This window comes from Plectropomus leopardus, chromosome 3 (assembly GCF_008729295.1).
Source record: "Plectropomus leopardus isolate mb chromosome 3, YSFRI_Pleo_2.0, whole genome shotgun sequence".
In the NCBI taxonomy this organism is placed as follows: Eukaryota; Metazoa; Chordata; class Actinopteri; order Perciformes; family Serranidae; genus Plectropomus; species Plectropomus leopardus.
Genome location: NC_056465.1, coordinates 21914910 through 21938459, shown reverse-complemented (window position 1 = coordinate 21938459; position 23550 = coordinate 21914910). Strand labels below are relative to the sequence as shown.

Here is a 23550-nt window from a genome sequence, read left to right as displayed (position 1 = left end):
CCGTGCAGAATGAGCAGGGAAACAGCTCAGAGTTTGTAAATCTCGTAAAAACAAAAGAGCAGTTGTGACGTGTATTTTAAATCATAGATCAGCAGGAAACCCATGTTTAGCGAAATCTCGGAAACAATCAGAGCAGGTCCTTTGGGGAGGTTTTATTGAAATGCCCTTCTAGCTAATGCACAAACAAGCCTCACTTAGAGCTTTCACAGTGAAATTACTGAGGTTTTGGAGCAGTTAAGATAAAGTGCAGTTAAGATGTCATGGGTGTCTGATAGTTTTGGGCACAACAAGGCACCTGGTTTTATGGCCAGCTTTTAGCTCAGACTGTGCTCAACAGCCTCTCCTTTTTCCTCGCCTTCTCTTCTTTCTACTTTTTCTGCTTCTCTTTCCATAAATACAGTCTTTGGCTCTAAACCAGCTGTTAGTGCCGAACAAAGACACACTTACAGCATCTGGGAGACTTTCTCATTACAGACAGGGACCTCCCCGTTGCTCTGACACCCGAGGATTCTCACGCACTCGTGCTGTAAAAACACACACACACACACACACACACACACACACACACACACAGTTTCATACATCAAAGTTTAGATAAAACAATGGAAAATGGCTAATTTTACTCTATATAATCATAGATATGCATCGTACACACAGCTCCACACGGCAGACTTGATGGCTCAGACATATATTCAGGTGACACACATTTCCCTCCACACACACTTTCAGTCCCTCAGCGCTCCGTCTGTGGAGCGTAATGTCTGGCGTGTTGTTGTTGCTGCTGACACAAGGTTTATTTGGCTGGGCTTTTACAGCCTCACCTAGGCCCTCTGCCACTGCTGTCAGACAGGAGTCAGCAGGGGCACAACAGCCTCTTAGCTTCCCACGGCAGGCGTTACTACACACACTGACACACAGAAAAAACACACACAGACATAAGTCACACACTCGTAGAAAGACAAACACTAACACACCCCTCACTTTTCCAACTAAGCACACAGGGACACACACACACATTACCACACGCACCACGTCTGCACCCTTTCTGTAATTATGCCCCGCAGTGGTGCAGTAATTACGTATGCGTATATATAAGCGTGACACATCATAAAAACCCAATACCTTCTGGAACTTCACTTTGGGTTCCCCCGTCATGGAGCAATGAGGCCCCCTCCCACTGAATAATACAACTTAATGCCATCATAAAGTGTAGCACACCGAGGTGGGCCCTGCCAAGCAGCGTGCAGGTACTCCCAGACATCATCTCTGAGTCAAACCATGGCATGTTTAAATAAGGTCACTGCAACCTTGAGGAGTTTTGTTTCTTACGTACATTTCTTTCACTTTAGTTGCCATTTGTAGATTGTAAAGCAATTGTAGATACCACAATTGCACATATAATCAAGCCCATTGCTGAGTGGCATACATACATATGTTTTGACTTATAATATGGCAGCATTCCTTGTGACTGGGATCATTTCCCTGCACATTCAGTGTATTTGGTTTCTGTTCGCATATGACGTCTTTTATGCAACAGGTTGTGTGTTGTCAGTATTGCTGTCATTGATTATTGTCTCTTAATGTCTTCCATTGATAGGGCTGGTATAATTTATTTAATTTTATTCAACAATTATAAACTTAAGAAGCCAAACTTCTTTTATGTTAAGCCCCAGACACACCAAACCAACATAAGAGAACTTACGGGAAAAAAAGTCCCCTGCTGTGTCACCACATAGTGCCGTGTCTCGGCCAAAAATTTGCTCATGAACACACCAAACTGGCAACCAACCAGCATGCTCTGGGTCTGTGTGAGCAGCCTTGACGCCAGTTAGCCAGTTAGCACATTAACAACACAGTCTAACGTTGAAAGAACAAAGCATATTTACTGTGTGCCAGTGAACAGCAACACGAACCATCAGGAAACATTTCTGCCAAAGAGCTCAATGGCTATAGAATGAGGATCTTGCCTCATACGTAAGTTTGTTTCGACCTCACTCCCTCATGACTTCATCCGTTTTGTTTACATTCCTCACTTCTGTTTCTCTTCTCGTGCCTTGAGCTGAACTGCCAATCAGCGTGATTTAATTCAATGCTGCTGCCGCTGCCGATTCAGCACGCTGAATCCTCAGCCAAAAAAGGTGACGAGGGCCACAGATGCTCACCAACAGCCTAACTCTGACCAATGGCTGACCGTCGTCTTGGTGTGTGAGGGCTTTTAAATGCTGCCCGCAAGCAGTAGACCAAAAAGTTGGGTTTCCAACACCATCATCAAGTTTGCTGATGACGCAGCAGTAAAAAAGGCCTACCTTAAGGAAGCAGAGGACCTGACTCAGCGGTGTCAGAACCTGCACCTGAATGTCACCAAAACTAAGGAGATGATAGATGACTTTGGGAATAAGCAGCAAAGGAACTACATCCCTTTCAATATCAAGGTGTCCCTTGGTGTCCATACCACCAAAGGCCTGAAGCTGGACGCTGCACACTGACTCAGTGGTGAGAAAACCAAGGCAGGGACTGTTTAAACTCAGACGTTTGAGGAAATTCCCAATCACAGCCTGATAAGGAAACAGCACCAAACAGGAGTGAGAGGCCCTGTAAAGACAGATTCATTCGCCTGAACATATAGGCGCTACTTTTCCCTGCCTAAAGGATGTTTACAGCAGGTGGTGCGAGAATCATTAAAGAGCCAAACCAGATAACAGCCTTGAGGTCGGGAAGAAGGTTCCAGATACACCAGGACCGCACTGAGAGAGAGAGACAGGCTCAGGAAGAGCTTCTGCCCTCAGGCCACTAGGATCCTGAAGGAGGTTACTGTTTAAGACTGACTACCCCCAAGACATACATATATTATTATTATTATTAGCAGACTATTGGAACTCTTTTAATGCACAAATTGAAGAAACTGGTAGTATTACATTTTTACTGGAATTGGAATTGAATAAAATACAGTCCAAAAGTCAGTAGATTACTGTAGTTTCAGTATTTGACAGTTCACCTAGGAACTACAGACACATTTCGGTAAAACTACTATATAGAAGTAGACTTTTTTGTTTGTTTTATATAAACTTTGATTGGTTATTGTGCTGTGAGTCAGGTGTGCCAAATACCTAATAAATCATGCTAAGTCTGTTGGATTGTTCCCGTCATTCACGTCATGGCTCATGTGTTTGAGTATTAGTCTGAGCAGAACAAACAGAATTGAATTAATAAAGTTTATTTGACTGCCGTTCCATTTGCTTTGCTTCATTTTCCCTCAGGGAGAATCTGTTGCTCCAGTGCAATAAACTTTTACAGCAGCGTGCTACTGCATCTTTCCAAACAAAGACATTTCGAACATTGCAAAAGTGTTCTGAGCTGACGTTAGACATACTATACAGATGTGTACCATGATGTGATGAGGTATTTACGATGTAACTATATGTTTCTGTGTATGTTTCAGACATTGATGAATGCAGCACCATCCCTGGTGTGTGTGATGGAGGAGAATGCACGAACACCGCTGGTAGCTACGTCTGCACCTGCCCACGAGGCTACGTCTCCAGCACAGATGGCTCCAGATGTGTGGGTGAGTCTCACACATTTCTAACATTTCTTTCTCTCGTTTGTGCATTTCCTCACCCCCTGGCTAGCTAGAAGCTTCACATCTGGTGGCTAACTTCCCTCCCTCCATCACTGCTTCCTGTGAGAGTTTCTGATGAGTCGCGCCGGCCTGTGGTCGCCATGTGCAGACAAACACACTTGCACGCACTGTTTGGCCTTGACAGCCTTAATCTGCTCCAATTCTAGTGCCCCTCTGACTCATTCACACACACACGCTGACACATACAGCGCATACCTTACTGACATGTCCCGTGAAACACTACCAGGTGTTAATATATTCCTGCAATCCTCACCAATCATTGCGGCCGCAGTGAAACACAACCAGGTGTTAATACATTATTTCAAGATTCAGCCCCAAAACGTACAGTTCAGGGTCTGTCTGTTTCACAGCCCCTCCACTAAAAGCTCCTGCAGCAAAGTAAAACCTCTGGATCGCTCTAATTGGAAATACATGTGTCCTCCCGGCTGTTTTCTACTTTTAATGCAATCCGTCCACTATTAGACGTGGAGGTTTTGTGTTTATATTTTTGGATAAAGTTAGAGAGGAAATGGGTCAAGAATACCTAGAAGAGCAGTGTCCACGTGTGCCCACACGTGTGCATAATTACTAGGGCTGCAGCTATCGAATATTTTAGTAATCGAGTATTCTACTGAAAATTCCATCGATTAATCGAGTAATCGGATAAAACATATTTTTGTTTAGTTAAAGAGCAATTATAAATATACATGAGACAATAAGACATTTCACCTAATAATGAACCATTGGTTTCCTTTTTTAACTACCCAGTTAGCTTTATTATGTTTTTATTTTTCACCCTCATCACTCTGCAGCGCTGTGTTTTTACAGATTAAATAAAGCCTTTATGAAAGGTCGACAGTAGTCATAATTAATAGAAACCTAGCCCTCCGCAGGGCTAACGTTATGTTAGCAAGGTACAGTAACGTTAATCTCATTAATTAGCGCTTAACGTTGCTTAATTTGCCTCGTCTCGGGTGACGGTCCTCCGCTCTCGGAGTAAACAGGGGGCCTTCGGTGGAGATGCTGCAGCATTGAAGACGTACTGTTGTGGTATGCAAGCGCTGTCTTACAGTGAATACACGCAGCAGTGTTCGCCTTGGTGTCCAGCTTGAAATGCTCCCACACTTTTGACATTTTCTGCCTTTTCTTTGTGCCTTTCTCTTCGCTTTCGTTGCCTTCTTCGTCGTTACCTCTTCATCCATGGTTAAAACCAAACATATCCGCCGCCTCTTTTTTATTCCTTTACGTTCGTGACGTCCGCGCGTTGTGCCGCATTAGAAGCAGTCCGGGCGAAATACCATGCTTTGAGCTGGCAAAATTAAACGATTCCTCGAGGCAGAGAAAATTCCTCGATCATTTTTTGTAATCGAGTTACTCGAATTATTCGAGGAATCGTTTCAGCCCTAATAATTACATAAACATGGTGGGAGGTGATCTCACAGGTAGTGTGTGAGCTTGCCTGTCATGTGGTGGGTTGTTTAGCTTCAATCTTTAGTTCAGTTTGGTAATTTTACAAAGTTACACAACCTAAATACACATTTAGGAAAAATACAAAAACAAAAATAAGTCATTATTTTTGCAGCAATGAAACCAAATCACATTCATGCTGACCTTAAAGGTGCAGCCCGCAGCCTTAGTTTCCCTTAACGCTACATTCCCCTCTACACATCAGTTTTTAGTACAGTTAGACAGCAGATTTATACACTGACAGTAACAAGATGTAGTACATCTATATTCTATGTTCCAAAAATCCCAAACAAAAACTTCCACACAAGTGTTCATACTTAGTTTTATATTTGTTCAATATGTTTCTTAAATCTTGTTTTAAAAATAGTTTAGGTTTTTCAAGTATTACTCATTGTCATTTCCTTTTCTAAACTATTCCACAAATGAACTCCTTGGACGATTATAAATCTTTGTTAGGAATTTATTCTAATCTAATGTAACACACATATGGTCACGTTTAAGGGAAAACAAAGAGCAAAAATGAGGAAAGAGGAAAAAGATGGCACAACTAACCTCAACATTGTGGAACCAATTCACTTCATAAAGCCAAAATATTAATCCATTATGGAGTTGTGAAACTACTCATTTCATAATCACAAACATGCTGCGGTAAAGCCTTTTCTGATCTGTGAATTTATTTTATTTTGTAAAAAGAGGAAAAGGACCAAATTTCTATCCATAGCCAAAATGTGGAAGGAGATCGTGAAAAAAAAGGATTAAGAGTTGACAGATGATAGGTTGTGTTTTTTCTTGACCAACAGGTCAAGGTTGGAGAGAGGAGTGAAACACACTGCAAATGGGATCATTAAATATATCGTACTAACTGTGTGTGTGTGTGTGTGTGTGTGTGTGTGTGTGTGTCTGTGTGTGTGTGTGTGTATGTGTCTGTGTGTTGCTGAGTCCAAAGGTTCTCCATCTGTCTGACGTTATGCGTGTCCATATTTTTCTTTTTTCCCTCTTTTCCCCCGTCCTCCCTTGCGTTCTTCCTCGCCCTGAAGAAATATATTCCTTTCTTGCTATGTACGTCTCCCTTTTTTCTGAGTATGTTGTAGATCACACCAAACCTCCTCCTCTCAGTAACACTTTAGTGAAATGCAGTCGAAAGTCTCTGTTTACTCTGGAACTGTGAATGTTTCCCTCTCCGTTTGGACCTTTTCTCTTGTTCTGTCTCCTCTGTCTATTGTTTTTTATTTTTTTAATAACTCTTTATCATTAAAACTGAAGCATTCTCTCATTCTCATCCTCCCTATCAATCTTACCGTTTCCTTTTGGACCTTTTTTTCTCCTCCGTCCTCTGACATCTGGATCCTGCACCTCGTTTCCTTCAGTTGTGGTTTCCAGTTGCTCTTCTGCAGCCTGCTGAAGGGAGAGAGCAAAAACAAAAAGCAAATAAAACAGGTGCCAGACACAACCCCCATATATCCTTCTTCCGTCTCTGTCCCACTTCCAAAATGGACAAGACTAGCTTGGGAGGCAGAGATAAGTGAACCCAAACAAAACCAGACTAGACCGGGTCAGGTCCAAATATATTTTGGATATTCCAAATCAGTGATGCAAAATCACACTCAGACAGAAATGCCATAAATTCAGTTTATTTCCTCTTCATAAGACTGACACACTTTGATGCAGTTTCCCTTACTGTCTGATCTTTCTCTCTCTAAACTCTCTGAGCTTTTTTTGTGGTCAGAACATAAAGTGGATTAAAGAGAATAAATTGTTTTTTATAGTGTTGATCTCTCGTCATCATGCTGTAGAAGCAGGATGTATAGCTCTGGGCCTGGAGACTCTTCTGTTTGTCTATTGGCTTGTGTTTTGTGGGATGTACTGTACCGTGGTAAAGTAGGCCAGTGGGAGCTGTTGGGGGCCTGACAGTAATCAGAGCCTAATGCCCTGTCACACGGTGGAAGCTTGAAAAAAAAAAAAAAAAGACCTGTCCAGTCAGTCAGTCTGTAAAAACACCTCAACAAATGAAAGCATATGCTCGTGTAGTGGAGCAACACTAGCGAGTAAACCACAGTCTGGATCCAATTTAAGTCATCATCATCCTCATCAGCAACCCCCACCACCACCACCACCACCACCACCACCCTCACCCGCCTTCTCCTCCACCCGGCCTCCAGCTCAGCCATTCCTATGGGATGTTTTTTAGGTTGTGTTTGTGTGTATTTGTGCACAGTTATGCATGCATGTACAAGCATATGTGTGTGCTTTTATTCATGATTTGTGTACGTGCCCCTGGATATGTAGGGGAATGCCTATCTGTGTGTGTAATTGCATATAAATGTGTGTGCACTGTACAATATGTGCTCCCAGACACAGCGCAGCCCCTCATGTTCTATCTAATTGGCAAGAATTGCTCCACATGGAACTGATTAATTCCAGACTGCTGGCTCATTAGTGAGTTAATCGACTTGTGCTCCTCCCTCCGCTCCCTCCTCAGCTCTACTTTCCCCCTTCTCTCCCCCCTTTTTTCTGTAGATGCACTTAAAATCCTTTTTCACATATGTTGCTCACTTTCTAAAATAATACACATGCATTTTCCCCCTTTCCTTTTCTTGTTTTTTTCCCTAAATTCACAGAACCCCCCCGTTTTCCTCCTCTCCATTTACTCCTCACACACGCTCTTTGAACCTCATTCCCCTCTCCTGCCCCATTGACCCTGACCTGGAAAACTGTAACAAATAAGACCCCTTTTTGGAGGCCCTTCAGATGCCTGTAGTTAGTCAAGACCCCAGGCAACCTTTCCCACTGCCAGTTCATAAAGAAGCTTCCTCCCCAGCCACCACAGAAGGACCAGGCCAGCCCTCTGAGCAGTTATCACCTGTGACCTTTTCCCACATGGACGATGAATGTTGGTGCTGTCACAGTGATGTCACAGAGTACTGACACACCCTAGAGTACACTGTCACATCACAACTCCGAGATAAGAGTTAAAACCACCGGAGGTCATCAAAAACGAGAAATGTGCAAATAAAAAATGGAGATGATTCACTTTAAAAAATGTACTTTATCAGTAAACTGAATTATTTTGCATTACCGGTCAGATGCCTTTTCAGTCTAATGACTTAACATCAGGGCCCTGAGACGGATGCCAGGTTTTGAAACCAATTTCTGTGGTGGCCAAACATTATTAACATCATGTGATCCCCCGTGGCCCAAAAAGACTTTTTTTTCTATTCACTTACATAGCAAAAGACATCTGTAAATCAGTGATACTTCTTTTTTTAGCATCACAACCACTTCAAAATGACTTGATTTCGGCCGATAACATTTAGAAAGTTTAGAGGAGACACATGATTGAATCATTTTATACCCATGCAAGTTAGCTGAGTGCTAAACCGGATTAGCCAGAGATCCCTATTTCACCTGCTCTATGGGCCAAACAGAGCAGGAGATTTCCAAAGATAAGGGAAAAACGATTCATATAAGGATCTCGATTATCGTTTTTAACGATTCAGAAATGATTAAAAAATCCTAAACATCGATTATTCTTAGCCCTCTAAAATTGTTATCATTTAGAAAAGTCTTGATAACTTTGAGACCGTTTGTCGGGTCGCCTTACTTTTTTCTCCGGTGAAAGCTGCCGGCTGTGCCGCTCAGAGGGATGACTCCGATGTATTATAGCTCTTTCTGAAGCCTCAGTATCCAGTCTGGGAATTCCGGTGTTTGTACGGGATCTTTTTCAATATATTCATGATGATAATTCCGATATTAGGTGTCTTCCGTCCATATTTTATCCATATTTCGATGATAAAAGTACATTAGCATCGATGCTAAACGCCATATTGGATTCCCGTGGTTCCATGAAGAGGTCAGAGGTTTGTATCGGTCTTGTCCACCAATCGGAAGACGAGCTGACCCTTTGTATCCGCCTATGTATGCCATACGTCATCTGGAGCAATCTGCACTGTGATTGGTCTAATCCTGCTGTATCTATCGCTCTGTGTTATTGGTAGCGCGTCGTGCACTAGAATAAACCCCTATAATAATAATGAGACAAGGGTAAATCAGGAGACAGTCTAACAAGCAGCAGGGCCTCATATGAATTTAAACTCTGTGTTCACTGCAGGCAGAGCAGGCAGGAGAATCAGGCCCCTCTATGAAGTGTCAGGGGTGTGATGTGGCCCTCTGCAGCTGCAGAGAGGAGCTGCTTTGCAGAATGGCACAGATAATCGGATGCACAAACAACTGCAAAAAAACCCCAATGTTTTTATTTTTTATTTTTTATAGAGTGTCCATTTTTTTAACTATAATAATTACGATGTTTATTTTTTCACTTTCTGGTTCCCAACACTTAGGAGAAAGGTTTTCTACAACAAAAAAGCTTGTACATAATAAAACCTCCATAATTCCATACACACTTTACTTTCAAAACATAATATGCCACTGACAAAACAGACTGGAGTAGATCCTGAAATTACACCTCCTATATTTTGAATCAGTAATGGATTTTGAATCGGAAATCGTTTTGAATTGAGAATCGATTCTGAATCGAATCGTGACACCAAGAATCAAAATCGAATCGAATTGCGAGATACTGAAAGATTCACTCCCCTAATAACCCACCTTACCCTTCCTCTAATTGGCTTACCCCGACATTCTTACTATAAACCTAACCAATCCATCCAACGAAGGCAACCATTATGATCCAATCATAGGAACAGTAAGGCAGGTCATTCTCTTACAAGCCTTAGAAACACAAATCTGTGTGCCAGTTATCCCGGTAATTCTTAAATGCCACAGTTGAACCTTTTTGGCTTCATGTGCCACACAGCAACTTTCATAGGAATGAATGGGCCTCCACCTCCAATGCTTTATCTAGTTCTCTTGATCTCTTTATTCATCCATGTGTCATATACACAACCTGTTTGTGAGTTTTAGCAACTTTAGATACACTGTTTGTGTTATGGATATAGTACCTTATTGTAAAATCATCACTGACAGTTATCATCTTAATCTCTGAAATGAAAATACTTAACTATCAATATCTCAAAATGTACTGAAGATCATAAGACAATGGACTGTTGTTTTCAAGCTCTGCATATTAATTTTTGTCTTCATATGTCCGTACAACAGAAGCTTACATATTAAATAATTGAACGTACTTTTAGCTTTAACTTAAACTTAAAATTTGTGTCTCACATCCAGGAGAGATATATAACATAAGATACATAAAAAATAATAAAACACCTAAAAAACATATCAGCCATGTGTGTCTTTTATATGATGCTTTGAATTTTAATATTTGTTGTTGCCTTCTCAGTCATCTAATTCTGTCAATGCATCTCCTCGTCTTTCAGATCAGCGTGTAGGCACCTGTTTCTCCGCTCTGGCTAATGGCCGCTGTGCTGCCGAGCAGAGCGGTCAGTACACCAAGATGCAGTGTTGCTGTGACACAGGACGCTGCTGGGCTTTGGGACAAATCCCTGAGATGTGTCCTGTCAGAGGTTCTGGTGAGTACAAGCAACAAGATACACAGAACAGAGGATACACTTTTTTATTTGCGAGCTGATCCCCAAACAAAGTGATGGATATGAGCTTGAAATCAGGACAAAAGATCCATCACTGCTGACAAAAACCTGGCTGTGTCTATGACAAATTGTCAATGACTTGGCATGAGCACAGGCGGTAAATAATGCCATGGCAATGTCAACATTTCACAAGCCAAATTGGTTTAACGAAGTAATGTTGAACTAGACAAGAGAGCTTTGAGACTGTGACAGGGAGGGAAGAGCATCGAGTCAAACTGATGAGCATGATGTCATGAGTACAAACTAAACAGAGAAAGATGGAAAAGATTTGTGAGAAGATAATGACCCATCATCTCTCCAGTCGAGCTGGAATTCAGAAAAGTCTTCCTCTGCGTGAGAGCGTGTGATCCAAAACTGATCTGTTACAGAATGTTCTGCTGCTTTCACTGGCACCCCCAAAATGAGATGTGTGTGTTTGATTTGTTGTGACTCAAACTAAGTGAAAAACATGCAAACACTGTCTATGTTTGTGCATTTTACAAACATAGACATACTGTGTGTAGTCAGAAATACATGCAAAAAAACCTGCATACATACGAATGTACACTTAAACAATACACCAGACTTACTGTAACAACATGCCAAAGCAGAGCAGATTATTATGCACGCACACTTGTCTTTGGTCCAGTCACAACATAGCTGAAATCAATAAAACTTTCACAGTTAGTTAGTTCATTTTACAACAGACTTCAACAAAATAACCCAAAAATTGATTGCACGGAGCAACGGCCTTTGTGAATTCCGCTATTCCAGGAAACAGTGAGCACATTTCAAATGTATGCACTGTAAGAGCCTGATTGACCCTAAGTGCTTTTGAGTTTGAATTAGTTATAATCCACATAAACTGTTTAAAAACTAAATCTCTGTTGGCACAACTTGAGAGCTAATGAATATGTTCTTCCTCATCCGACTGGAAACAAATGAAATGTAACCGACGGTAGACTGTATCCGCTGACTTGTTCCCTGTGATCTCTGGTCCTCTTGTAGACGAGTTCAGGCGTCTGTGTATTGTGGGTGTTCCACAAGGACTCCCTCATGTCTACCCCAACGGACACTTCCCCAACAGCAACGGAAACGGGTTCAACTATGGATTCAAGTTTCCCAGCGTCCCTAATGGTAACGGTAACGGAGGCATCGGTGGCAATGGTGGAGGAGGCTTTGGAGGGAATGGTGGCAGCTTTGGAGGGAACGGTGGGAGCTTTGGGGGAAACGGAGGAAGCTTCGGAGGCAATGGAGGAGGACTTATGAACCACCATATAGGTGAGTCTGGATATTGGCACTAGATAAAGGGGCTCATTAGTGGAGTTGGGAAATGTTTCTGTGTTGGGTTTTTTTTGTGTCTCTGCTGTGTTTTGCTAATGTGTCTGTTGTTTATTCTCAGGCACTGTTTCTGTGAACGACTCCATCGACGTGTGCAAACATTTCACCAACCTGTGTCTGAATGGAAGATGCATTCCCACGCCCACGAGCTACCGCTGCGAGTGCAACATGGGCTACAGACAGGACGTCCGTGGGGAGTGTATCGGTAAAAAATACGCTCTCACACACTGTACACAATATCAGTGCGCATGAAATGTTATTCACTGAGCTCTCTATAACCTCCCAAAGCCATGAAGTGACTCAGTGACTATGTGACAGCCTCAGTCTATTACATGCACTGCACTGCCATCTTCTGCCTATTTGAGGAACTTAAGACTAGTTCAGATTGAGTCTTGCAGGGGAAATCTTCTAAAATATGAGTTCTTTTTTTGTTAGATATATAAATCCATTCACTCTGAAAGTCAGGACAGTTTTTTGTTTGCTTGATTTTGCTCTTCCCAGATGTGGATGAGTGTGTGAGTAACCCGTGTATCAATGGAGACTGTGTCAACATACCTGGAGGCTACCACTGCAAGTGCCATGAGGGCTACCAGGGAACCCCTACCAAACAAGCCTGCAATGGTATGTCTGCCTGCAGACTATATTACTGTAACAATTCTCTGAGATGCTGCTTTAATATTACTTGTACACATATGTTTTACTAAAGTAGTTGAAGCACATTTCCTTGAAGCTGTGGTGCACAGTTTTTGTATGACTGCTGGTTTAAATTCTTTAAATAAAGCCACACTGATCTCCCCTCTTCCTGCTCTCTCTAGATATTGACGAGTGTATTGTCAATGGAGTGATGTGTCGCAATGGCCGTTGTGTCAACACAGAGGGAAGCTTTCAGTGTATCTGTAACGCTGGCTTCGAGCTCACCTCTGATGGAAAGAACTGCATTGGTAAGGAGCCAAAACAGAAACAAATCGAACTTCACATGAACTTTCACCGCTGTGAACTGAGTTCTCTTCTCATCTCCCTCCAGATCACGATGAGTGTGCCACCACCAACATGTGTCTCAATGGCATGTGTATCAATGAGGACGGCAGCTTCAAGTGTATCTGCAAGCCTGGCTTTGCTTTAGCTCCTAATGGACGCTACTGCACTGGTACGAATGATTTACAAAACGCAGACATCAAGTTTTGAGCCAAACAGACTGCTACATGGACAGATTTGGTGTTATTAGAAATCCTGCAGATGCATTTTTGAAACCACTTGTGCATTTTTTAAGGAGTCCAACTTTTTGAAACTATCCAGAAAGTCTAGGAATAGATAAATACATTATGAGTTAATGAGTCTCTGTTGAATAGGAAGCTCCAAGCATAGCTGCTGTTCTATTGCAGTCATACCAAAACACAGAGCGAACAGGTGCATATCCCAAAAATGACACATACTGAATCAGTCTGGATAATACTCCCCATGACCAGATGCTTCATAAAGTTCTCTCTGATTTCTGTTCATAAATGTGAGTCGTGTGTAAGCATTCAAAAATAATTAAATAGAAAATTTGCAGACATACTCAAAGGGACTCTGTCTATTCTGAAATTTTCTTTCCTATTTCTACTTAAATTGTATGAAAACAGTAACATGCATAATCCAAAATGGTCAAAATGTGGTTTTAGTCTTATACCAACTATATGTTGTGTATCTGAAATGTTAAAATACAAACTCACAATTAGATAGATTTTTGTAGGAAGCTCATATCCTTTGCATATTTGCTGTCTTAAGTTATTTTTGGAGGAATTCTCCTTAAATATACTAATTGAAACTGTATACACACTCAAGCTTATTAACTGGAGCCGACATGTGACATATACATTATGTGCCTTCTCTTCATCAGACATCGATGAGTGTCAGACTCCAGGCATTTGTATGAACGGCCGCTGCATCAACACCGAGGGCTCCTTCCGCTGTGAGTGCCCTCCAGGCCTGGCTATCGGTGTTGATGGGAGAGTGTGTGTGGACACTCACATGAGGACCACCTGCTATGGTGCCATAAAGATGGGTACATGCTCGCGGCCGTTCCCTGGTGCAGTGACAAAGTCAGAGTGCTGCTGTGCCAATCCTGAACATGGCTTTGGAGAGCCGTGCCAACCCTGCCCCTCCAGAAACTCAGGTAACATCTTAAATTTGCATTATACTGTTTCACTTCTTTGAAATCTTTGTTCCTTTTGGTTAAAATTGCAAATAAAGGAAAAGAAAAATAAACATCCAGCTCATCTAATGTTTTTTTTCACCATGTGTTTTTCAGCTGAGTTCCAGGCTGTATGCAGCAGTGGTATTGGTATTACAGCTGATGGCAGAGGTGAGTATGTTTAGAAATGTAAATGTCCCCACAGTGCTTTTTAAAACAACACTCTGTATTTATTTACATCATACCTGTCCTCTCCTAGACATCAATGAGTGTGCCCTGGACCCGGACATTTGTCACAACGGCATATGTGAGAACCTGAGAGGAAGTTATCGCTGCATCTGTAACATCGGATATGAGTCTGACACCAGTGGCAAGAACTGTGTTGGTAAGTCAGAGTGGAGTGGATTCAATCCCTATTCATAATGAGGAGGAACAATACATCTCTAGCTAAAAAAGTCTGCCCAGTTTTTGTCTTAAAGTCAAACTGGCAATGCACTTTCTGTGGATAGTTGCCTCTGCGGCCTCAAGTAATAAATACCAACACACAGTTTAACAGCAACCACAAGCTGCTAGTCAAACCAAACTTAGTGAGGCTGTTGCAGCAGCAATGAGTGCATTAAATTAAGAATCTGTGTTATATTGCTTATTAATTTAACTTTTCTTATGTGAGAGAATGTTATTTCTTTTGTGAGTAGTGCATAGTCTTGTTTTAAAGGTACAGTGTGAAGGATTTAGTGGTTAGGATTCCTTCAGTGTTCATTGTCCAGGAGGTTTTTACTGAGAGCGTAACTATCCACAGAAGTCTCTTCCTTTCCAAAACAAACAAACCCAGTGAAACCTGTAAAAATACCAAACTGAGCAGTTTCACCTTAAAAGTAAGTGTTTTTCCGACACCGTTTTGCTGGTCTCAGACGAGCTCCCAGCCCAGCACTTGCTAATGTGTGCCTCTATAGTAACTTAATGTATTTCCTCCAGTTTTCTCTGATAATTTAAGATCCAGGCATTCAAGATGTTTTTACTGTGAGCCGATTCATCTGCAGAAGTCTCTTTCTGTCCAAACCAAATCGATCCAGTGATTTTAGCCATGAAAAACACAGAATTAAGCAGTGAAACATAACAAAATCAGCATTTTTTCCTACCCTGTTTGGCTTATTGTCCTGCTAACCACAGTGGCTGATAAAAACACAAATGACCCTATATAGAGCCAGTGTTTGGTTTGTCCATTTTAAACTACTGTAGAAACATGGCAATCTCCGTAGATGAGGACCCGCTCCCTATATAGATATAAGCGGCTCTTTCTAAGGCATCAAATACACAAAGATTATTGTTTTCAGTTGACTATACACTGAAGAAATCATACTTATTATGTGAAATTACATTTTTCCAGTATATCCCCCTATATTGTAAACACTGGACCTATAATGGACAATACTGCTGGTTTCCATGATATTGGCTCCCTAATTGGAAATGTCATAAACCTTATACAGGCTTCTCTCCTCAATTTTCTAACTGTTGTCATTGATTTACTTTCCCTGCAGACATCAATGAGTGTCTGGTGAACCGCCTGCTATGTGACAACGGTCTGTGCAGAAACACTCCCGGTTCCTACACCTGCTCCTGTCCCAAAGGATATGTCTTCAAACCCGAATCAGAGACCTGCGAAGGTGAAACCTCACACACAAACACATTCTCTGTGATACACAAATACTCATGTGTTCGTGTTGCCTCATATCCACATGTGTTTTGTTGTTGTTTTTTTTGTTTTTTTTTTTACCAACAATCAAGGTCATTAAGAGGTGACATTATTACCAGATGTGTTGCATTTAGTTTCCTGTAAACATGTGCCTCATGGAAAGAAGACACACACATTGTGTTTCTAACTGCCAAGTGGTGATGATGATCCACTTGAATCCACCTCTCAGCCTTGACCTCAGGTGTGTTTTTGCACATGTTTCAGATATCAACGAATGCGATTCCAGCCCGTGCATCAATGGAGCGTGTCGCAACGTGGTCGGGTCCTTCAACTGCGAGTGCACCCACGGCAGCAAGCTGGACTCCACCAACACCATCTGCGTGGGTAAGACATCCATCCCCCCAAATGCCTGACGTAAATTGGAGCAGCACCGCAGGGTCCTAGAAACTGCTTGTGCGAGATGATGATTACACACTGAGACATGAGTGTCAACGTGCAATAATTGGTGCAAGAGCCTTTTTGTCTAATCACCCTAATCGAGGTTTACTCTCCGCCTTTGTAAACAAGCACTGAGGTGGTTCAGGTTTCCAGGAGCCATCCAGAGACATTATCATCTTCAGATGTTGGGCAAAATGGCACGCACAGATGATTTATTAGATAAATACTTGCATGCATGGCCTTGGTTCACATGGAGATTGCTTTTCTTCTTAGAGATCTGCCGAAGATTCATAATGACATGTGGTATGTAAGGCTCTCTGCTGAGGTTAAATATTCCACTTGTTTGGAGGTTTGTTACTTTTGGGAAATCACTGAGAAAGCTACATGCTAATACAGACTACAGATGTTATTATAACTGGAAGGGAGAATGAGTCATTAAATAAATACTCATACATATTGCATGAGCTGGCCCTGTCAGAGGTCTACAAATTCCTCTGGTTGGGTTCAGTTCTGTTTTATGTTTTAGAGGCCATCACTCAGCAGGGGAAAAGAGGGAAAGTAAATTGTGGTTTTGTGTTCGGGTGGCCTCGCGGTTTTGGAGAAAAGGTGTCACTGTTATGACTGCACACTCTTTCAGTTCATTAGGAATGGAATAGCATGGGATTAAATGTAATAATGCATGTGCTTCACTCAGCTCAGCAAGAAGCCAAAGACACAGGTTTTATGGCAGGGAGAAAAGTTGAAGGTGACGTTTTGATTGTTTTTGTGGTGTTTTTTGTTGCCATAGTTAAAGGTATCCTGTGGAGATTTTGACATCTTGACCACTAGTGGTGCTGTGGAGTAATGTTTTAATGAGTAGGTAGATGTTAAGTTTGTGGCTTATGCTTTGCAAATGTTTAATGGTCTAAGAACTGGACTCAACACCCTATTAAGGCCTGAAGGATGTACACAGGTTACGTTTAATGTAAAGAAAACCCCATAAGGTATCTATAATCAATTCTTCTCTTTTTGAAACCACAGATAGTATGAAGAGTACGTGCTGGCTGACGAAACAAGATAACCGCTGTGAGGTCAACATCAACGGAGCCACACTGAAGTCAGAGTGCTGCTCCACACTGGGAGCCGCCTGGGGCAGCCCCTGTGAACCCTGCGAGATCGGTCAGTTTGCACACACACTGATGCTGCTAAGTTTTTGTGCCAGTGTTTGTAACAGTGACCATTTTATGCTAAAACTTAAAAAGACTTAAGAATGGATTGATTATTGAATGGGCCGACTAGCCCAAAGTGTCAAGGTCCCCCATGGCGCTCAACTGCAAAATGTCACTCAAATGAACACATGCGGACTAGAGATTCAAAATGACCACAAAGAGAAAACAGTTAGACTTGTTTGTTATATTAGATTTATTTCTAACATGCCAAATAAATAAACATGAAAGTATAAGTAAGAAAACAAAAGCAGAATACCCAGCAGACACAGTGAACAGTTTAAGTCTTTCATGTTTAAAAGGAACAAAGTGAGAAATGAGAGGAACTGAATACTTCCTACTTCAAATCCTACTTCTTTTTTTTATATTTCATTAATAAACTTAATATTAAAAATGAAAGGGAAAACAAAAAAAGTACAAAAATGGGTGAAACAACCTAAAAATGACTACAAAGAGACAAAAAAAATGACCAAAAACAGACACAAACTGACCTCAAAGAGACTCAAAATTACTAAAGAGTTAGAAAACAACAACAAATACACACAAAATTGCCCAAAATAACTACCATACAAAGAGACACAAGGCAACCATAAGGTTAAAATCACTTCAAAAAGACACAAAATCACAAAACCACAATAAGATGCATAATGACTACAAAGAGACGCAAAACTGACGTAAAGTCCGTGTGTCTTGCTGCTGTGTAGGAGAGGTGGTGGGGCCTTCTGCATGTCATAAACCAGGGGCCCATTGTCTCATGATCCACCCATGGGTTTCAGCAGTCCTCCACAATGTCTTTGATTTGTAGAAAAGCTGAAATTCCTTCACATTTGCCAAGAACATTGTGAATACAGGAGCAAATTAAATACAGGTTTTACTCATTTTTTAAATTTTTGGTCAAGTATAAAGTACCATTATATTGTGGACATCATAACTGGACCAACATCAAATTTAAACTTAAGGCCAATATTCACCTGACATTTTAGCAAACCAATGTATGTGTTCATTCAGTGCTCATAAATGAAATGTCTTTATTGCATCTCTCAATCTTCTCCTGTCCCCTCAGACACCGCCTGCTCTCGAGGGTTTGCTCGCATGAAGGGCCTCATTTGTGAAGGTAAGAACATTTGATAACTTAATGAACGGTGACAAAGCTGCAGTGCTCCGTCATCCAACATCGACGTCCATGAAATCATCCTTTTGTCCTTGTAATGTGCCTCAATGTTCTCCCTTTAGATTTCTTTTGAGGAAAAACAACAACTTTTTCCTGTGTTTGTGTTTCACCTTGTAATCATGGTTCTTAAAATGTCCCGCTCCCTGCAGACATTAATGAGTGCGAGGTGTTCCCTGGAGTGTGCACAAATGGCCACTGTGTGAACACGCAGGGCTCGTTCCGCTGCGATTGTGCCGAGGGTCTCACCTTGGACAGCACTGGACGCACGTGTGTAGGTAAGAGGAGTGCACAACAAACAAACCCAACGCAGTTATTTCCAGAGGTTATCACGTCACAAAACTTAGACACAGAGGTGACTTTGTTTGTTTGTTTTGTTTCTTATAACCAACTTTTCTAGATACACGTAGTGAGCAGTGCTACATGAAGTGGCAAGAGGATGAGTGTGGCGAGCCGCTGCCAGGGAGATACCGCGTGGACATGTGCTGCTGTTCAGTGGGTGCTGCCTGGGGTATCGACTGTGAGGAGTGTCCCAAACCATCCACACCCGAATACAATGCCATCTGTCCCAGAGGGACTGGCTTCGCCAACAGAGGCGAAATTCTGACTGGCAGGCCGTTTTACAAAGGTACCAAGATTTTTCAATTTTGCCTTGTGCTCCCTCAAGTGTGTAGATGTGTGCTGGAAGAACCCCGTATCACCAAAGAGACCACAGCAGAAGCTCTCAGAAAACATGCACAACTATGGACGAAATGAATGCAGAGTATGGACAGAAGACTCCATCTCTGTCTCTGTCTTAGTATGTAACAAGCCAAAATGAGCTCTTACTCACTTTGGGTTTCCCTACATTGTGAATTAAATCAGAAAAATAAACTATTCTCCATTTGTCTGTGGGAATCCCCCAAGGACCCCTGGTTTGGAATCACTGCCCTAACCTTAGCCTCGCCCATGTCATAATTAGCAAATGCAGATTTCGTTTTTAGGTTCCCATTATGTGCTACATAGAGCTAAGGGACTTAAGTTCCTGTGAACATAGGAATCACCCCCTGCTGTGGGATTCAACGTGAAAAACTGGTCAGAGAATGAAGTGTAACCAGCAACAGTCATAATCATGTTCAATATTCCTCCTGTAAATTGTTTTATTTTGACCAAATGCCAGGTTTTTGTAGCCCAGACCTTTTTAACTGTATGTCCTTATCTCCAGATGTAAATGAGTGTAAGGTGTTCCAGGGTCTGTGCACTCATGGAACCTGCCGCAACACCATCGGAAGTTTCAAGTGTCGCTGCAACAGCGGCTTTGCTCTGAACGCAGAAGAGAGGAACTGCACAGGTATGAGAGAGAGAGGGGGGGGAGTCAGACTTCTTCGGTTTAAATGAAACATTTACGTCACAATCTTTAAGCAGATAGTGAATGTTCCTTTTTTAATGTCTTTGTGTGTCAGACATTGACGAGTGCCACATCTCACCGGACTTGTGTGGTCATGGCGCCTGCGTCAACACACCAGGCAGCTTTGAGTGTGAATGTTTCGAGGGCTACGAGAGCGGCTTCATGATGATGAAGAACTGCATGGGTAAACAACAAACCAATTCACATACACAATTACACAATTTCAAAAGAAAAGTGGGCCTTTTTTTATCTCTTCGCTCTTCATCCTTCTTTCCCTCTCTCCCTCTCTGCTGACAGACATTGACGAGTGTGAGAGAAACCCCCTGTTGTGTCGTGGAGGAACCTGCCTGAACACAGAAGGGAGTTATGAGTGTGAATGTCCCACCGGACACTCGCTCAGCAACGATGGATCTGCCTGTGAAGGTGGATTATACATCATGCAGCACACACACATGCATTCACACACACTTGCTCACTCGGTGTATATCATACTCAGCACATCCACATTCACTTTAAAAGCTAGGAGACTTGGAGGCTCGGTCAAGTCCTGAAAAACTCCTTTCACACAGTAAAACTCAAAGATAATATCATTATTATTCATCAGCTTCGATACACTACATTGCACTGTATATGATGCCTAATTCTTTTTGTTTGCTTGTCCTCTCAGATGTGAATGAGTGCCAGCTGAGTGACAACTTGTGCAAAAATGGCCAGTGTGTCAACATGCCAGGAACCTACCAGTGCTCTTGTGACACTGGTTACCAGGCCACACCAGACCGACAGGGCTGCGTTGGTGAGTGGAACAAACTTCGTCCAAAAAATCAACACCAATGTTGGATAATTAGGGAAATTATGTTTTCATGCACAATTGTATTTGGTGTACAATAAAAAAAAGATAATCTCTAAATAGAGAGAAGAACAGTGATGGCATTTCTGAAAACATTGGAAATCTGTTTTATGATGAAAAAACACAACATTTAATTAAGGTGAAATGATAACAGAGAACAGATATTTAATGCTAACTTTTTCCAATCAGAAGGACTTTAAAATATAATGTTTTGTTGTTTTTTTAACCAACTTCTTTAGACACGAAGGGACTATGAAGAGGATCTGATCAGAATGTCTCAGTGAATAATTTAACGTAAAAGCAACAAAAAATTGTTTTAGACAGTAAGGATGGTTATAGTGAATGTATTTAAAAAGAAATTAAAGCCACTAAAATTAATGTCTTATATTAAAGGGAATCATCTGAGAGTGTCTAACATTTTCAATAATAAAAAAAGAACAACCTAAGATAAATCTGCAGTCTGTTATACACAACATTACGGAGATGAAGATAAGCTTCTGGAGCATTCTGGTAAACAATGTCGGCGTAGTCCACTATTGTTAGTACAAGTTGTGAACTAAGTTTCTTTAGCGATGCCTAAACTGTAAATGTGACATTTCTTTGCAGATATTGATGAATGCACCATTATGAACGGAGGCTGTGAAACCCACTGTACTAACTCAGAGGGCAGCTATGAGTGCAGCTGCAGTGAGGGTTACGCTCTCATGCCCGACCTCAGGACCTGTGCAGGTAAAAATCTCAGGAGATGTTCAGTATATCTGTATTTCAATAAACTTTTTTCCCAGAAACTAAAAAAGTCATAATGTGTTTCCATCATGCCCCATAGTTTTCCCATTAAGAGTAGAATACTTGTCTTCTACGATCTATAGCACATTGAAATATATTTTTGCTCCTATTAGATATTGATGAGTGTGAGGAGACTCCAGACATCTGTGATGGAGGCCAGTGCACCAATATTCCCGGGGAATACCGCTGTCTGTGTTACGATGGCTTTATGGCCTCTATGGACATGAGGACGTGTATCGGTGAGAAGAAAAACAATACTTTAAATATAAAAACAACTTATCCTGCCCTGTATTTTTTGTTTTTTTTTGTTAACTTTTTCGGTCTGCCACATTAATTTACTCTGTCTCTCTGAGCTGATCTATGGGACCTCCTCTGTCAGTCTCATTTTCTGTCACTCTCATCTCTAAAGGCCAGAACATTCACCTGTTATCTGTGTCTGTCCATCTCTGTCTGCCCAGATGTGAACGAGTGTGACTTGAACCCAAACATCTGTCTCCACGGCGACTGTGAGAACACCAAAGGCTCCTTCATCTGCCACTGTCAGCTGGGATACTTTGTCAAGAAGGGATCCACGGGCTGCACAGGTACACGCACGCACGCACGCACGCACGCACGCACGCACACACACACACACACACACACACACCAACACACCAGGGCATGAGCGGTCTGGACCTCTGTGTGTCCATATCTGAGTCGGCTGTTGAGACAGTTCACCCATGCATACCGTAGTTCCAGGTCTACAGTTTTTGAAGTTATCATTTATTCATGACTCACTACTTATAGAATTAAAAACTATCTGCTCAGCAAAAAGCAACATTTTTAACATCTCTTTGCATGCCATTAAAGCTACAGTTTGAACAAAAACTTTGTCATATTTACTGAAACTGTCATTATATTCTGTTATAAAAACCATGTCACTCCTTCTACTCCTCAAATGGCATTAGCCTGAATCTACTGCGGCACACCAAAACAACCAATCGGAGCTAAGGAGTCTCTAACGCAGCTGTCAGTCATGTCAATCACTTCTAACGTGCACTCCAACTGTCAAACTCGGCAGCACTTATCAAATATAAATCAAGATTTTGTCTCGTCTTAAGATTTTTTCAGGAACATAGTTTAATGTACTGTAAAGCTGTAAAATGAGAAAGTTCATGACCAGGTCGCCAAAGTGGAAACAGTCAACCAAAGTAACTAAGGACAGCCCACCAGTTGGACCAACTGTCTGCAAATACGTTTTTTTCTGTTATTGTTGGGGTTTTTTTAATACAAAAGTTACCAGCTTAGTTTTAACACAGGAACGGATAACTGAAAAAAAGTGGCTGCAATATTCTTTATATTCTTTTCTGTTAATTTATTTAGTGTTCAACGGGAAACAGCTGGCATAAGAATGTGTATTACAGCCTGTCAATTAATTCATTCATTGCTATACCTCTCCAGATGTGGATGAGTGTGAGATTGGGGCTCACAACTGCGACATGCATGCGGCCTGTATCAATGTGCCTGGAAGCTTTAAATGTCGCTGTCGAGACGGCTGGGTGGGAGACGGCATCAAGTGTGTAGGTGAGTACACGTAGTATTATATTAGCTGTGATGCGACTATTTTTGTTGCAAAAGAGTTTTAAAGACAAATAAAAGGACCAAAATTGTCCCCTTTTAGCTTTTTTGTTCTAGTTCTGGAATCCAGATTTATATATTTTTTTTTTCCTCTTCCTGCAGATCAGGATGAGTGCTCTGCAGAGGACCACAACTGCAACCCCAATGCAGACTGTGTCAACACACCGGGATCCTACAGGTGTACATGCAAGGAGGGCTTCAACGGAGACGGCTTTTCCTGCTCTGGTAAGACTGCTGAAACTTTCTGAATGATTCCTAAC

General features: G+C 41.7%; 1 protein-coding gene across 2 annotated transcripts in view; it reads left to right on the top strand.

Annotated features, from left to right (window-relative positions):
* fbn2b (fibrillin 2b) overlaps positions 1-23550 on the top strand; it is an 81601-nt gene that overhangs the window by 40672 nt on the left and 17379 nt on the right. For both annotated transcript variants that reach the window (XM_042516665.1, XM_042516671.1), the window contains 25 exons: positions 3440-3565; positions 10426-10578; positions 11644-11916; positions 12038-12181; positions 12478-12597; positions 12792-12917; positions 13001-13123; positions 13856-14131; positions 14267-14320; positions 14409-14534; positions 15688-15813; positions 16107-16226; positions 17301-17438; positions 18549-18599; positions 18806-18931; positions 19054-19281; positions 19858-19983; positions 20096-20224; positions 20338-20463; positions 20708-20833; positions 21494-21616; positions 21787-21912; positions 22132-22257; positions 23114-23236; positions 23393-23515. In XM_042516665.1, coding sequence (XP_042372599.1) covers positions 3440-3565; positions 10426-10578; positions 11644-11916; positions 12038-12181; positions 12478-12597; positions 12792-12917; positions 13001-13123; positions 13856-14131; positions 14267-14320; positions 14409-14534; positions 15688-15813; positions 16107-16226; positions 17301-17438; positions 18549-18599; positions 18806-18931; positions 19054-19281; positions 19858-19983; positions 20096-20224; positions 20338-20463; positions 20708-20833; positions 21494-21616; positions 21787-21912; positions 22132-22257; positions 23114-23236; positions 23393-23515 — 3438 coding nt within the window. The remainder of the gene's footprint in view (positions 1-3439; positions 3566-10425; positions 10579-11643; positions 11917-12037; positions 12182-12477; positions 12598-12791; positions 12918-13000; positions 13124-13855; positions 14132-14266; positions 14321-14408; positions 14535-15687; positions 15814-16106; positions 16227-17300; positions 17439-18548; positions 18600-18805; positions 18932-19053; positions 19282-19857; positions 19984-20095; positions 20225-20337; positions 20464-20707; positions 20834-21493; positions 21617-21786; positions 21913-22131; positions 22258-23113; positions 23237-23392; positions 23516-23550) is intronic.